Source organism: Calypte anna, chromosome 2, assembly GCF_003957555.1.
Source record: "Calypte anna isolate BGI_N300 chromosome 2, bCalAnn1_v1.p, whole genome shotgun sequence".
NCBI lineage: Eukaryota > Metazoa > Chordata > Aves > Apodiformes > Trochilidae > Calypte > Calypte anna.
In genome coordinates this window covers 20,916,397-20,931,160 of record NC_044245.1, presented here as the reverse complement: position 1 = coordinate 20,931,160, position 14,764 = coordinate 20,916,397, and the positions used below count along the sequence as shown (strand labels likewise).

General features: G+C 39.4%; 1 protein-coding gene across 2 annotated transcripts in view; it reads right to left on the bottom strand.

Annotated features, from left to right (window-relative positions):
* Positions 1-1,282: 1,282 nt before the first annotated feature.
* ST8SIA6 (ST8 alpha-N-acetyl-neuraminide alpha-2,8-sialyltransferase 6) overlaps positions 1,283-14,764 on the bottom strand; it is a 34,128-nt gene continuing 20,646 nt past the window's right edge. Inside the window, exons 5-9 of one of the 2 annotated variants that reach the window (XM_030444554.1) lie at positions 10,995-11,139; positions 8,208-8,320; positions 6,836-6,928; positions 3,325-3,797; positions 1,283-2,495 (exon numbers count right to left, since the gene is read on the bottom strand). In XM_030444554.1, the coding sequence (XP_030300414.1) occupies positions 3,329-3,797; positions 6,836-6,928; positions 8,208-8,320; positions 10,995-11,139 (820 nt within the window). In that variant the 3' untranslated portion in view covers positions 1,283-2,495; positions 3,325-3,328. Of the gene's footprint in view, positions 3,798-6,835; positions 6,929-8,207; positions 8,321-10,994; positions 11,140-14,764 lie in introns of both variants that reach the window. The other variant, XM_030444555.1, reaches the window with a different exon arrangement.

Below are 14,764 nucleotides of genomic sequence, written 5' to 3'. Positions count from 1 at the left end.
CTGTGCTGTATAGCAAAACAACACATACTCCTCTTCCCTGCTGTCTCTTTCTAGCAAACAGAAAACCTGATGGATTCTTGGTCAGACAAAATCTGCATTTTAACAAGGCTCCTGGGCAATCAAATTTTTGCCACTCTGATTAATTTATCATCTGTCTATTTTTCTAATCAGATTTTACTGTCTATTTTTAAATATGAATCAGACTATTTCCTTTCCATGAACTTATGTTTAGTTGAAGCTAATGACATGCCCTTCAGGCTTATCAGGTTAAACCAATGAACAAACAAGACTTACTTCAGCTGTAGGGCCATAGTGAAAGTGATCTGGTTATTTAATACAAAATAATAAAGATCATTGTTTTAATTACATTGCAAGATTTTGCTGATGTCTCATTTTCCATTTTACTATCTGTGATAGGTGTGCATTTTCCTTATCAAAGAAATATACATGTCTGTTGAGCATAACCACATAGGTACAGAAGTGGATATTAAGGCAGAGTTTCCAACATTATTCAGCACCAGGTCTACAGGGCTCTCATATCTGACAATCCTTTCTAGCCCATAAGAAACTTTCACCTTTCCAATGACAAGAATCGTGTTTATGAGCAATACTGCCAAAATGTTTCACTGGGATGCTGTTATGGGCTCCCTGTGCTGTTCCAGAACTCACTACCTGATTGCAATGCAGGTGCTTGCAGCAGAGCTGCTTCTTTCACTTCTTATATACAGCAGCAAACTTCTGCGTCCCAATAAAAGGTGAAACTTCTGCATTAGACTTCTGTGGGCACCCAGTGGTGTAAGGAAGCCCTCTTCAGCTACCCACTAACAGGGAAGAGTATGAAGCAGGAAGAACATATATACTCATTATACTGTCCAGCAGGCCAAGGATGGTGATTCTACCCCTCTGCTCTGCACTGGAGAGACTCCAACTGCAGGACTTCACCAAACTCTGGAGTCCTCAGCACAGGAATGGCATGGACCTGTTGAAGTGGGTTCAGAGGAGGGCCCCAAAAATGATCTGGGAAATGATGCACCTCTCCTGTGAGGGAAGGCTAAGAGAGTTGCGATTGTTCAGCCTGAAGAACAGGAGGCTCTAGGGAGATCCTACTTAAGCCTCTCAGTACTTAAGAGGGGCTATAACAAAGATGGAGACAAACTTTCTAGCAGGACTTGTTGCAATAGGACAAGGGGTTCTAAACTAAAAAAGGGTAGATTTAGATTAGATAATAGGAAGAAAAATTTTACAGTGAGGATTATGAAACACTGGAACAGGTTTCCCAGAGAGGTCGTAGGTGCCCCATCCCTGGAAATATTCAAGGTCAGGGCTCTGAGCAACCTGATCTGGTTGAAGATGTCACTGCTCACTTCAGGGGGGCTGGACTAGTTGACCTTTAAAGATCCCTTTCCACCCAAATGATTCTATGAGTCTCTTATTATAGAATTTCAATTATCTCTAATAGTTTGTAATACTGGCAAACTAGTAGCTCATACTCAAAGCATTTAATTTTCTTTGGTTTTAAAAAGCTAAATTTTATTACTCTAAATATAGTGGAGAAAAATCTCGGGGCAGCACAACTTCTGGCTGTTTTTTTCTTTACAGATTATTTTGCAAATTTGGCCACATAAGTGATTTTCAGTCTGTCAAGCACAGACAGCATTTAATTAACCCATACAGATGCTTAAACATTTTTATGGCTTCTACCTGCACCTCTCTAGATTAAATATTCATAAGGAGTTGTCTTTTATTTTCTTAGCTGGTGTAGTTGGTACAATTAAAATTACATGGTATGTTGCCGGCAATTTATATTATAGGAAGAATAAATACAATGCAAACCACAGGGTGTAAATAGCTTAGCCACTAAGAAAAATACATTGTGTAATTCTTAACCTGTTCAATATGCTACATCTTTTTAAAAGAAAAAAAAAAAGCATACCACAGGAAATTGCATACACAGACATCTCCTCCTTGGTAATCTGCTATGTACTAGGAAAATGGATTCACTAACTGGCTTCTGTGTCCCTTCTCACGTGTTTTACCTTTTTCTAGTAATATATGAAAGAAGCTTATTTTTCCATTTCCTCAAATAAACTGAAATTTAACAAAATAGTGTCTTCTTGGTACTAGCAAACGGGAAGTTTGAAACAGCAGTCTCTCACAATGAGCCAAGTGAGAACATATCTTTGATAGCATGTTTTCTAAATACCATCAAAGGATACTTTCAAATACATTTCTGAACTTAGCCAGAAGAAAAGCCTTGAGATTCTGAACTTAAAATTTCTGGCTTGAACAAGATGATACTATTTTAATTTATTAAGTTGAGTAATACAGTTATGAGATTACATCAGTCCAATCAAAGCATCCTGTACACAACAGCAATTCTACCCTACATTTCACTTACTGTTATACTAACTTGAACTGAACCCCTGGTCAAAACAGAATTCTCTGAAAGGCAGATCTGTATTGTGATAGTATTGTGAGCTGGGGAGTTTCTGAACCTAAAAGTATTTATACAAATAAATCTTATTTTGTCAACATGGCAAATCAAGATTGAAAACAAATCTTTTCAAAGTCATCTGTCACCTGTACACAGTAAATTGCCTCAAGGTCAGCGGCCAGACTCTGTACTGCATTTCTCTGAGGCAATACACAGAAGGTGGAGGTCTGAGGGGGATGGGACAGCTAGAAAGGACAGAGGAAAGGGAATGACACTTCATCCTGTATTTCTAACTCCCAGATCCTGAGCTGCCTCGAGGTAAAATCCTCAGTGAGATCTGCTGTAGTGTATGGCAGCTTCCTCACTGTTGTCCACAAGCTGTTGGCAGCCCTGGCCTGTATGACCATACTGCTCTCCACTGCTCTTTACCTAACAAGAGGGAACAAGGGCACATATGCATGCTACTCCTTCATGGAACAATCCTGATCTTCACGTTGGCCTCTGTATACATCTAAAAAGGTTGTGCCAGGATTAAGTGTCTCCTTTTGTAGCTCATAGTATGGGACTGCCTTTAATAAAGTAGTTCAAAAAATCTTACATATAGCTGAGATAAGGAGACACTACTGACTGACTGTGAATTATGGTGATAATGTGTATGGAGCTATGCTCCCCATCTAGAGTTTGTAGCTGGAAACCATCTTTCAGCTCTGTGGTACATTATATTTATTCAGAAAACTTCAACCTCCCACTTATTTATGAACACAGTTTTCATTACATGTAAGGTAGAAACATCTCTCTAAGGAAGAACAGATCCACAATGTTCGCAAAACAAAATTTACCTTAATACATTACTTAAAGAAAGATATTTTACGTGGTAAAATGTGACCTACCTTTTTAGTTAGATTCACATTTACCAAACTGCAACTTTAAAATGCCTTTGCCATGAAGCTGAAGGATCTGGTTGTATTCTTTGGGCATTGCATGGAAACCTGGTTTGGGCAACTGGTTGTCGTAATAGTGATGGCTGATTGGCATCTTCTCTGTAGATTTTGAGAAAGGCCAGAAGCCATAGAGCTTCACTTCCTCACACAGCTCCAGAGCAGCACTAGTGATCATAAAACCAGATGACAACCGGTAGGCTTTCACACCCTTAGTTCTCCAGAACTGGGCAAGACTTTTCAGATAAGTGGGGTGAAAAAATATTGCCCTCTGGGTTGCTTTGAACTCTTGCAGAGTGTGATAGACTTTGAAAGAAGTGGCTGTGTTGCTTCTGAAGGAAAATGCTGGCAATAAAAGGAAAGCATCTCCATAGACTGCAATGTTCTCCAGAAATTCTGTCTTTTTTTCATTTAGTTTGTTGTATCTGCAAAGTACAACATTTTAGGAAGAGAGTGAATGGAAGGTACTATGGATAGAAATATTACAGACCAGAACAGCACAACCTCACTTGCATTTATGAGTTATGAACTCTTCTGCACCAGATCAGCATGTCTATGCAAATTTATACCAACCTGTTACCTGTTGTCATATGTGCTGTTATGAAAATCTGCCTTAACTGTTTAATACCTCTCAGAGGACTCAACTGGCAACATGGGAGCTACTGAAGCAGATCAGATTCACTGCTAATAGGTCCAGGTCCTGTTTACAGAATTGATCAAGTCAAGAAATTTCAGAGTACAAAACCTGTTATTTATAACCTGTTATTTATACATTGCTTAAAAAGACATGCTCTATGATATGTACTGCATAGGCCTATGAAAGGTGTTTGTTACATCAGTAGGCATTCTCTTCAAAGTATGGGTGTCTGCTCTGTGTGAAAATACAAGTATGCATGTGAGAAGTCTAGGAGTGTTAAACATACACACGTTTTAAAATAGCTGGAAATATAGGCACGTCTATCTCCTTTGACTACAAAGAGAACGTATGAAGATCTGTAAAGACTTGCAAGATCTAACTTCACAAATGAAGATGATTTATCCTCTGTAGATCTGAGTTGTCACCTGAATCACCTGAACATATGGCACTCACACACCCTTTGGGATTCAAAGCACTGAGTCCTCTTCTGTAAGTAGCTGTCTATCTGAATAGAGTATTTTCACCTTTTAAGAGCCACTTTTCACAAATGAAAAAGAGTGGTTAGACATTGGAATAAGCTGCTCAGGGAGGTGGTGGAGGCACCATCCCTGGAGGTGTTCAGAAGATGGGTAGATGAGATGCTACAGTTCAATGGTTAGGGGTTGTAGGGCAGATGGTTGATCATCTTAGAGGTCTTTTCCAACCTTGATGATTCTGTGATTCTAAATGTCTCCAGCAGAAACTGGAAAACTTGGTTTTACTTCTCTCCACAACTCAAGTACATTCAAACTTTCTTCTCATGCAGCATTTTGAGACAGAGGACAGCAGCTACTGCCATTTCCACTCAAAACCCTACCAGAGGACTTATCATTTACCTCTTGCACAAGTGGACTCACGCAAGGAGTGATACACTCCTTCATAGCTTGAAGGAGTTTAAACATAGAGCTTCTGCTTCCCAGAAAAGTGCTATTAGCACCAGAATCTGAAACAAAATGAATGAGCCTCTCCTATTGACTGAGCCTCTGTGCATCCCAGAGTCACACAGCCAAAACAAGCAAGCAATGCTAGAGCCTAAACATTGAGATACACTGAAGTGTGAAATTCTGGCCTCCAGGAATTTTCTCTGTTTCTAGTCCGTGTAAAGTACACAAAGAGCCATCAGGACAGAGTTCAGATCTCTGTCCTCCCTTGGCTCAACTCAACCTCGTCTTGTCCTTTCCAGCTCTGCCACTAGAAGGTGCAGTGTAGCCCAGCACCCTTAGGACACACAGGAGCTGAGCTTTCCTGCAAGAGGTCACCTACGCTGTACACCATGACAGTCACTGCTCAAAAGCTGATTAACCTTAAGAATAACATCAGACTAACCCAGTACTCAAACAAAGAAATTAAAGTGAATAAAGTCAGAATAGGCTTTCTGAGATAAAAAATAAATGTACTGCTGGCTAAATTATACTAAGTTGCTTCCTGCACCTCCATCAAAAGCATTTACAGTTTTTGCTGAAGACTTAATAAGATTTAATTAATTTGTAAAAAATCCTAAAGTCTTATCATAATGTCATTTCATCCTCACTCAGGTTTACAGAATTGCAAAGAATCGTTCTAGTTGGAAAAGACCTTTAAGATCATTAAGTTCACACATAACATAACATATAACATAACATAACATAACATAACATAACATAACATAACATAACATAACACTACCAACTCCTAGCTCCTATTTCCTCCAGTCTAACTCCTATTGGCCCTGATGCAGCTTAATTTGGCCCAAAAAAAAAGAAAAAAAAGAAAAAAGAGTGCACCTGCCACAGAACACTTTGATCAAGCCCAGACAAATCATGCACGGGGTCAGTAGTCACCAATGATGCTGAGCCACCAAGAAGCTTTTTCTTCCCCACATTCTTCTGCAGCCCCACTAACATAAATAAGCTAAATCTATTTTTTGGGAAGCAATAATTCATCCTCATTTAAGTTAAAATGGGCTGGGTAAGCATCAAAATAGTACTCATTGTGTAAAATAAAGGTCTGTCCTTGAACCAACGGCAAATGCCTATTAGGAATTTCTGTGTTCACTGTACTATTTCCTTCTTCCTTTAAAGGAAAAATAAAATTGCCTCATGCTGTCTATTTGACAAATACAGATATGACAGACAGTAAGATACAGTAAGATCAGTAAGCAGTAAATAACATGTCACAGCAGTCCTTTTCATAGATAAGTTGCAGTTCTAGCCTGATGAAGATGTCAGATTAGTCAGCCTGGCCTTATTAGACTTTCTTTTCATTAAGAAGGTGAAAAAAACACAACCTTGGCTGAGAAAAAAAAGTGTATGAGCAGCTTTTGTATGGATTGAGAAAATGGACTGCAGAAATAAGGCCTCCATTAGGATCAGGCTTAATGAGAACAGCTTCTAAGCACATTACCTAAGAGCATGTGTGCTTACAGTCATACTGATACAGTCAGAAATACATCTACAAGGTTTCCTGAATAATAGCTACAATTCCTTTCTCATGCTGGGGGTCATGAGGGTCATGGGGGACGAAAGAAAAGGCCTGGGCTTGTAATCATCAGTTTTATTCCGTCATAAATTGTGGATTGGTGCCATCTGAGGCACTCACTAATCTGAGCATTGCTGACTCCTTTCTGCTACAGAAAAGACCAGGTTTAACAGTTGGACTGGTACATATTTTAGATGGGAACTAAGCTCAATGAAGTAATCTGTATGCACTGGTTTCTATGCTGGTATCCCAGTGGATTTCCAACAAAATGTAAATCATGTCAAACAATTATACACAATTGCACAGACAGAGATTTGCAGCAGTACTTACTTCTGTGCTATGATACTCGGATTAACAGTCACAAGGTTTGTTTTATTGCCAACATCTTTGCTAATGCTTCCTGTGGTTGGAGGGAGGTTACACCTGAAATTGAGAAACATTAACAGATGTGCACCAGAAAAGCTTTACAGTTATTATTTGCAAATTCCTCTGCTGTGCTATGACACTTTCATGTCAGTTCCCAGGGACCTCTAAGCACTTTACAAATATTAAATAAGGCTTACAGCACTCCTAGTGAAAATATTTAATCTGCTGTACAGATGGTTAAAATAGGGCACAGGGAGCTCATTTTCATAAATCATCTCACAAATCAGAAGCAAAGTTAAAATTCTGTAAGGAGCCAGTCTATGAATGCCCTACCCTAGCTGCTAGGAAAACCTGCCCCTCTCTCCTAAACACTGCATTTGTTCTGAAAGTCTTCTATTATTTTCTGCTATAAAACAATCTAATTGACACCAGGTCCTCATCTTGCACAGTAATGTTAACAGCTGTTTCAGGAGACAACAACAGTATCACTTGTCCAACTGCAGAAACTGTGGCTTCCGTAAAAGGCAAAGAAAGCATTTTTTGTTTCAGTCAGTCACTTGTTAAGTTTAGCATCTTAGTATGCACTTTTTTCATTGTTAAGACAGTTATCTAACTGAAAAGACTAGATTTTTGTTGTTTAGGCTTTGGTGTTGTTTTGTTTGGTTTTATCTGTAACTTTGAAAAGCAGAAGTCTTAGCCAAAAGCAGGAAAGAAAACCAAGCCCAACAGACTGAATGATTGGACATCACTGAGAGAAGAACTCTCACTTGCTTACTCTGTTCCCTTGCAGGAACAATAAAGTGTGAGTCATGTACTAAAAGAGTGGGCCAAATTATGGTCCAAGTATGCCTGGTTTTCTAGACAACCTATAGAGTGGCCTGAAAAAACATCCTTAAATTAGATGCCTAATTTTTTAGATGGCCAACAGAAGATGAAACAAATACCAGGGCAGTCAAATAACTGCATTAATGAGAAGAAGTTCCCCCCCCTAAAGGATGTTAAATGAAGAGAAATAAAGAATTGTCAAAATCCTTCTCCAGTGCTCCAAACTGGCACTCGCATGCTTCCAGGCCAGCCAAGTCTTTAGTGTAGTGAAATGAGGCAACCAGGTGCCACTAATTCCCAGGGAGTGGCATGAGTTTGTGTTAAGCCCACCTGTGCCTAATTAGGTATTGGCCCCCTAATCCTGCTCATGCGCAGTGGGGGCCCACCCTAATCAGGCACAGGTGGGCTTAACACAAGCTTATGCCACTCTCTGGGAATCAGTGGCATCTGGTTGCCTCATTTCACTACACTTTAGAAACATTTGACTTTGGTAAGATGAAGCACCTCATACCTAAACACAAAGTCAGAACGATCGATTTCAGCTCCGCAGCTGGAATTTTTCAGAATGCCTCCATTTCCAACCACAGCACAGGTCTTGAAGGGATGGACTGAAAGAGGAGAGGACTGCAAACAAGTAAAAAGACACATACAATGCCTTATAAATCTTTTGACTGTTTCTTTGTATCTTCAGTAAGTTTAATAAGTAAATGCAAGTGAGCCTATTCACCATGCAGCAGACAGGGTTGCCAGGGCTGGACAGCCAAGAGCCAAAAATAGGCACCAACAAACTGAGAACTGCTACTTCTGTCATGAGTACTTTGAGGGAATAATACTAGATTGTTAAAACTGGACAAATATCTTTTAAATACACTTAACAAAAAAAATTACCTAATAGTGGACTGAATCCTTGACAAGCTAAGGAACTAATCTGTACTGAAGAAAGCTTAAATTAACCTGTTTTCCCTCACACTGTAACAGACTAGGGCTTGTCACATAGTCACTGACTTTGTCAGTTAATAGAAGTAAAATGCTCATTACTATGTCATCACACAACTACATTTAGAATCATAGAATTTTCAGGGTTAGAAGGGACCTCTAAGATCACCTACTTCCAACCCCCCTGCCATGGGCAGGGACACCTCCCACTAGATCAGGTTGCTCAGAGCCCTGTCCAGCCTGGCCTTAGAAACTTCCACGGATGGGGCTTCCACCACCTCTCTGGGCATCCTGTTCCAGTGTCTCACCACCCTCATGGTGAAGAATCTCTTCCTAACTTCCAATCTAAATCTACCCTCCTCTAGACTGAATCCATCCCCACTAGTCCCATCATACCTGACATCCTAAAAAGTCCCTCAGCAGCTTTCTCATAGGCCCCCTTCAGATACTGGAAGGATATAATAAGGTCTCCGCAGAGCCTTCTCCTCTCCAGACTGAACAACCCTGACTCTCTCAGTCTGGTTTGATGTAAAATAACAAATGTAGGGGAACCTGAAGATGCTCTAAAGGATAATCATGTGCCCTGGATTAACTGCTGGTGAATGTGACAACTCACTGAAGAGGACAGTGTTTCTGGCTGACCTCTACTTCTCTTCTTGTTAGATGTTGCTCCTTTGCTGTGGGAAGGCTGAATGGGAGCTAAATGCATCCACTTGTGGACCAGCACAGATCATAACCTATCAAATTAATATAAATTGTTGGCTATTTCAGTTGACATTAATATAGTTGGCTGTTATTCCAGGGTCTCAGACACATCTCATCCAGCCTCTCCAGCTGTGGGAGCACTGCCATGGAACAGAGGCCAACAACTGGGCTATTTTGACTGCAGAAACTGAGTGCACTTGTAAAATTGTATCAAAAATTGGTTACACAAAGTGTTCTTCTTCCTCCTTCTCCTATCAGCCTGCCCAGAGAGAAGGAGGAAAGGAAAAGGCAAAAAGTGTAGGGAAAATTACAGACACCATGTTCCCTAGTGCTATATTACAAAACAACATGTTCAAGTATTTTGTGCAATTCTGAAAAGACAGTGGGAGAACACAAAGGCCAGACAACTCTGGCTAGCTTAGCAAGTATTTATGCACATAAACCATGCTACTTTTCTCTTTCATTCAGTTTAAATTTGGAACCACTGTAACCTCTATTGTAATGAAGTTTCTAGTGATACACAGCAGCTTTAGAAAGGATTAGATGCATGGAGCCTGGGATATCACAAATCAAGATGGGTGAGAGGGTTCCCACATGCTCTTACTTTCAGAAATTAAGTACATCTCTGTACCCCTCTTTGCCTGATTTCCAGATTTGACATCTGTTAGGCCCTGAGTTCCTTTGCTCAGCCTATGTTTATGGCTGCAAAGGCTTCTCCTTAGAAGGCAAAAAAGATGGTGAGAGAGATGGGAAAAAAGTCTTTTAAGAAGTGTCTAAGGGCTTTGGGCTTGTCTAGTTTGGAGAAAAGGAGGCTGAGAGGCAAACTCGTTGCTCTCTACAGCTTCCTAAGGAGGGGAAGTGCTGAGTTCTTGCTGGAGAACTCAGCAAGGGAGGTGCTGAGTTCTTCTCTAAGATTTGGTGATGTGTGGGAATGGTTCAAAGCTACACCAGAGGAGGTTTTGACTAGACAGTAGAAAGCTTTTATTTACTGAGTGGTCAAACATTGGAACAGGCTTCCTAGAGAGCTGGATGATGGTTCAAGCCTGTCAATGTTTAAGAAGCATTTGGACAATGCTATTAATAACATGCTTTAATTTTTGTTCAGCCCTGAACTGGTCAGGCAGTTGAACTAAGTAATTGCAGGTTCCTTCCAACTGAAGTATTGTATTGTATTGTATTGTATTGTATTGTATTGTATTGTATTGAATGCTATGCCACACTATGCTACATTATGCTGTGCCACACTATGCTATTCCTTATCAGGTTTACCACCAAAATAGCTTTCAGAAGTTATATGCCCATGCCTCCACGGAAATGGCATGGGAACACAAGGAATATGAAATGTTTTTCCAGACTGAAATGCCTTTGAAAAGGGGTATGAGAAAAGTAAGTCAAATATTTTCAGAGGATTTACTCCTGAATTCATCTTGCTGCCAAACCAGGTTGCAGCCTGTGTTCTGTAGCAATTTGACCTGCAATCTGAACTATGATACGCTGTCCATGCCTCCACCACTGCAGAGGAAGGTGAAAAAAAAGGTGTTAAAATGTGAATTAAGTGCAAACAGGGTCTCTTCTAGAGGAAGGAAACAAGGCAGCTCTACTACTAACCAAAAATATATATGGCACCACAATTTTAATAACAAGTAAAAGTTCTTACCACAGGCAGCATCTTAAAAATGTCCTCTGTAATTAGGATGGTCTTCTTACTGTCCACTTCGTAACTCATGTTACTTCCAAGAGGGGTGTTGTTTTGAGAAGCAATAAAATTGTGAACTGCATCACAGCAGGAAGCTAATTCTGACCTGCAAAAAACCAAAACAATACCTGCTCAAAGACAGGCAATTAAGTAGGAGAGTGGCAGTAGAACTAGATGAATGAATGAATAAATGACCATCAGATCTAATTAACTAAGCAACAAAAGGCTGCATGAACCCTCTATAACTTCACTTCCCTTGACCTTCTTTGCAGAGCAGAGCAAGGTCCATTTTCACAGCAGATGCTCAGAAACTTATCAGACCAAGAACTCATTTTCTTAAACTGTTTTTTTTTCTCTTGGTCTTCCATTCCTATCCAGAACAAGTCTCCTCCTTATTATTGATTGCTCAGATTATTATAGAAACACTGAGAGACTTCAGTCCTCAAAGAATTAAATATAGGATTTTAACCAACATAGAATGAGTGACTGTAAGAAACTTGGAAGGCTGAAAAAAAGAAAGAACCAGAAAGATAAATGGGAAGTACTGGCTTTAGTATTTAGTGGAAAGCTAGATGGTTGCAAGCCAGTTAATTAATAATACATTTCTACACCTGTTCAGTGCAGTTCTCCTGTGCATGATCTTGTAGATGTTAAATGAATTACACCACAACTTGCAAATAAGGAAGATGGATATCTTTGTGGTAGAGACAGATAACCTAAGCTGCTCCCTGAAACTCCTTGTAAAAGTCCTCACATAGTTAAAAGTCCATCGGATTCCTTTTGCAAACATCTGTACAAGTGAATGCTTGTTCACAAAAAGAATACAATCACTCCTGTTATGAAGCACATGCACATTATCCATGCCAGCAGTGCTTACACAGGTGTATCTCATTGTGAATCTTCAGTTACCCAACATAACATGAACACTACATAAAAGAAATAACACAAACAGAAAGCAAACACAAAGTAAGAATAGTAAATACTTAAAGCTGTAAGTCCTGTAAACCTGATGCCAAGTGTATTTCAGAGCAGTTTGCAATATTACTTGAATAAGGGGCAAAGTATACAAAGTAACAGAAGTCTATATTTGTCTGACAGTTTTTTCAGTAGTTCACCTAGCTTGGGTCTTTGAAGTTATTTCAAGCTATTGTACTGCAAATGCTATTGTACTGCAAAGACAACAAAAACTTCGAGGTTTCATATTGAAGAGATTGTCATGACAGTACAGAGGAGAACCCACAAAATTTCCACTATATACCAGCAAAATTTCAATGATACCCCTACAAACAGTGAGATTACCTTTTATCTAAGTTCACTGCTATAATATTTTATAATGAGCAAGCAATTTACCTCGTTGTACTGCACTGGGGGCTCTAGGCAATGTTGAGTTTCTCCATGCTTTTGTCAATCCACGTCAGTATCACCAAAGTACAATGAGGCACATTATGATATATTCCAATCTTTTAGAAAAGACTGGTTAAATCTGGTATCTGAAACAGAACATGTTGAAGTGGAATGCTACACTGACAGCCCTTGAACTATCTAGAAATGAGGTAACATCAGAAATGACTAAAACAATGAAAGCCAACAGGGTTGAATCTGAAATCAAGGCTGAATATGTAAAAGTGCAATAAAATTATCAAGCCAGACTATTTTAAGAATCTTCCATGAAGACATAATTAGCTTAGTCAGATCCAAAATTAGGTCCCCCTTACAGGAATCCTCCAGCCTTTAGGAAAGTATACAGAGCAATTAAAAGATCCAATCATTTCTCCAAACTGTCACTAAATACTACCTCTCCACCCTGTCTTTTCCTCTTTTGAAAAAGAAATATCTCTGAATATATACTCCAGATTCTACATAATGATCAATTAAACCCAAACAGCAAATGTACTCTTAAGTCATACTGTAATCTTGGAATCCTGCTCATTTCCTTGTATACTGGGATGTGAGATTTTAAGGAGTGCAGTGGAATTATTGATCTGTTTAATGTCAGGAAAGCTATTGATTATGTGTTGGTGCAAGCTTATGCAAGCATCAATTGACCTTGCATGGTATTTTATTTGTATTTCAACTGTGGTTCATGGCTGTACAAAGATGTGTTAAGCAATACTATTATATGTTAGAGTGTAGAACAATACATCTCCATAAGAAGGAGTGGGATTTTATAATCTGCAGGAATGTCTTAACACACAAATTTCAGAAGATATATTAAAGTGGGATAAAGGTAATAGAGGTCAAGTGGAATAAAAATCAGAAGAGGAAATTACAAGACTGGGAAAGTGGGTTCTTTGCTTAACTATTCTTTTCAAGACCCAAAGTTCTTTTTTTAAGGTAGCAATATTTTCTTTTTTAAAAAAAATTAAAATATTTTCGTGGGGTGGAGCAATGTGCCACCTAAACTGCTGTGTAACATCAGGGGTTTTAAAGCTGCATTTTATACTTAGGAATTCCCTTCACTATCAAATGCAAATAAGTTTTGTCAGAAATGGTTCTTCTGTGGGTAGCTTCTGTACCTACAGCTCACACAGGGCTATTACAGCATGATACCACTGCTGAAGAACTGTTGCACCACTTCACCAGGCTCCAAGGTCAATGAGATAGCCTAAAAATGCAGTGCCTGGAAGCTTCTCTAAAACACAGCATTTGCATAGTTTTTCTCCATATTCTCCATGTTCTCCTTCCCCACCTCCTCAGTAGTTTTGAGGGCTGTTTTAGCAATTTGTTAGCTTCCAGCAAAAACAGTTGATACTATTTGTAAAGCCTGCATATTATTTGCCACCATGGGTGTACAGCCCAAATGAGAATAAATGAAGCTTAGAAGTCTGTAAAGCAAAGAGATGTGGAGGTGTAAAAAACAATTACAGCTTGCACCCAATTGGGCTCTGTAATTTGTTGCACTAATGAAACATTTCTTCTAAGTGCAAAACCTTTGAAGAATACTAATATAATAATTAATATTCAGGTTACCTAGGGAACCTGAGACTCTACTGACTGTAGCTATAAGAGCCTGTGCCAAGGAAGCTACCCAGCACAGCTTTTTTCTGGAGCTTTGAGAATGATGCTTCCAGGCAGCTGCGAGATTATTTCCCCTCCCCTTCCAAGATTGTGTCATTACTCTCTTATAACCACAAAATCCAAGAACCTGCTTTTGCTAAAACCAGTTAGAGGTGATGTAAATTTGAAAAAGGAAGAAGAACAGGGAAGATCTGAAAAGGGGGTGAAGGTGGGCTTAGAAGCAAAGGGATCATGTGGAGATGCTAGATGACTGCGGTGCTATACAGAACAAGAAATAAAAAAGGAAAAAAAGAAGTACACTGGAATTTCATAAAGGAAAGGTCTAAAAATACTTAAAAGTTCTCTATTTGTTAGTAGTCATGATTGCTGGACAAGAATTTCCCTCGACCACTGTTAGAATGTTGCCATTTACACCACTTCTGTTGTACATACACCATCTTCGCTAGCATCTGTTGTGAACTTAGAAAAAACCTCTTTAGCAAGGGTGACAAACATTAATGCAGGGCACAATAACTCCTACCTAAACTGCAAGAGCAATCAATCAAGTGCTTGCACTTGCTCCTCTGAGGACAGTCTAAATATGGCAGTGCTGATGCCAGCATTACCAAAACTGACATAAGTGAAAGGCCAGAAGACTGGTTCCCTAAGAGAGGCTTGACAAAAATCAACCAGAGAAAAGTGACTGTTGATATAGGAGGTATTAAATAGAACAT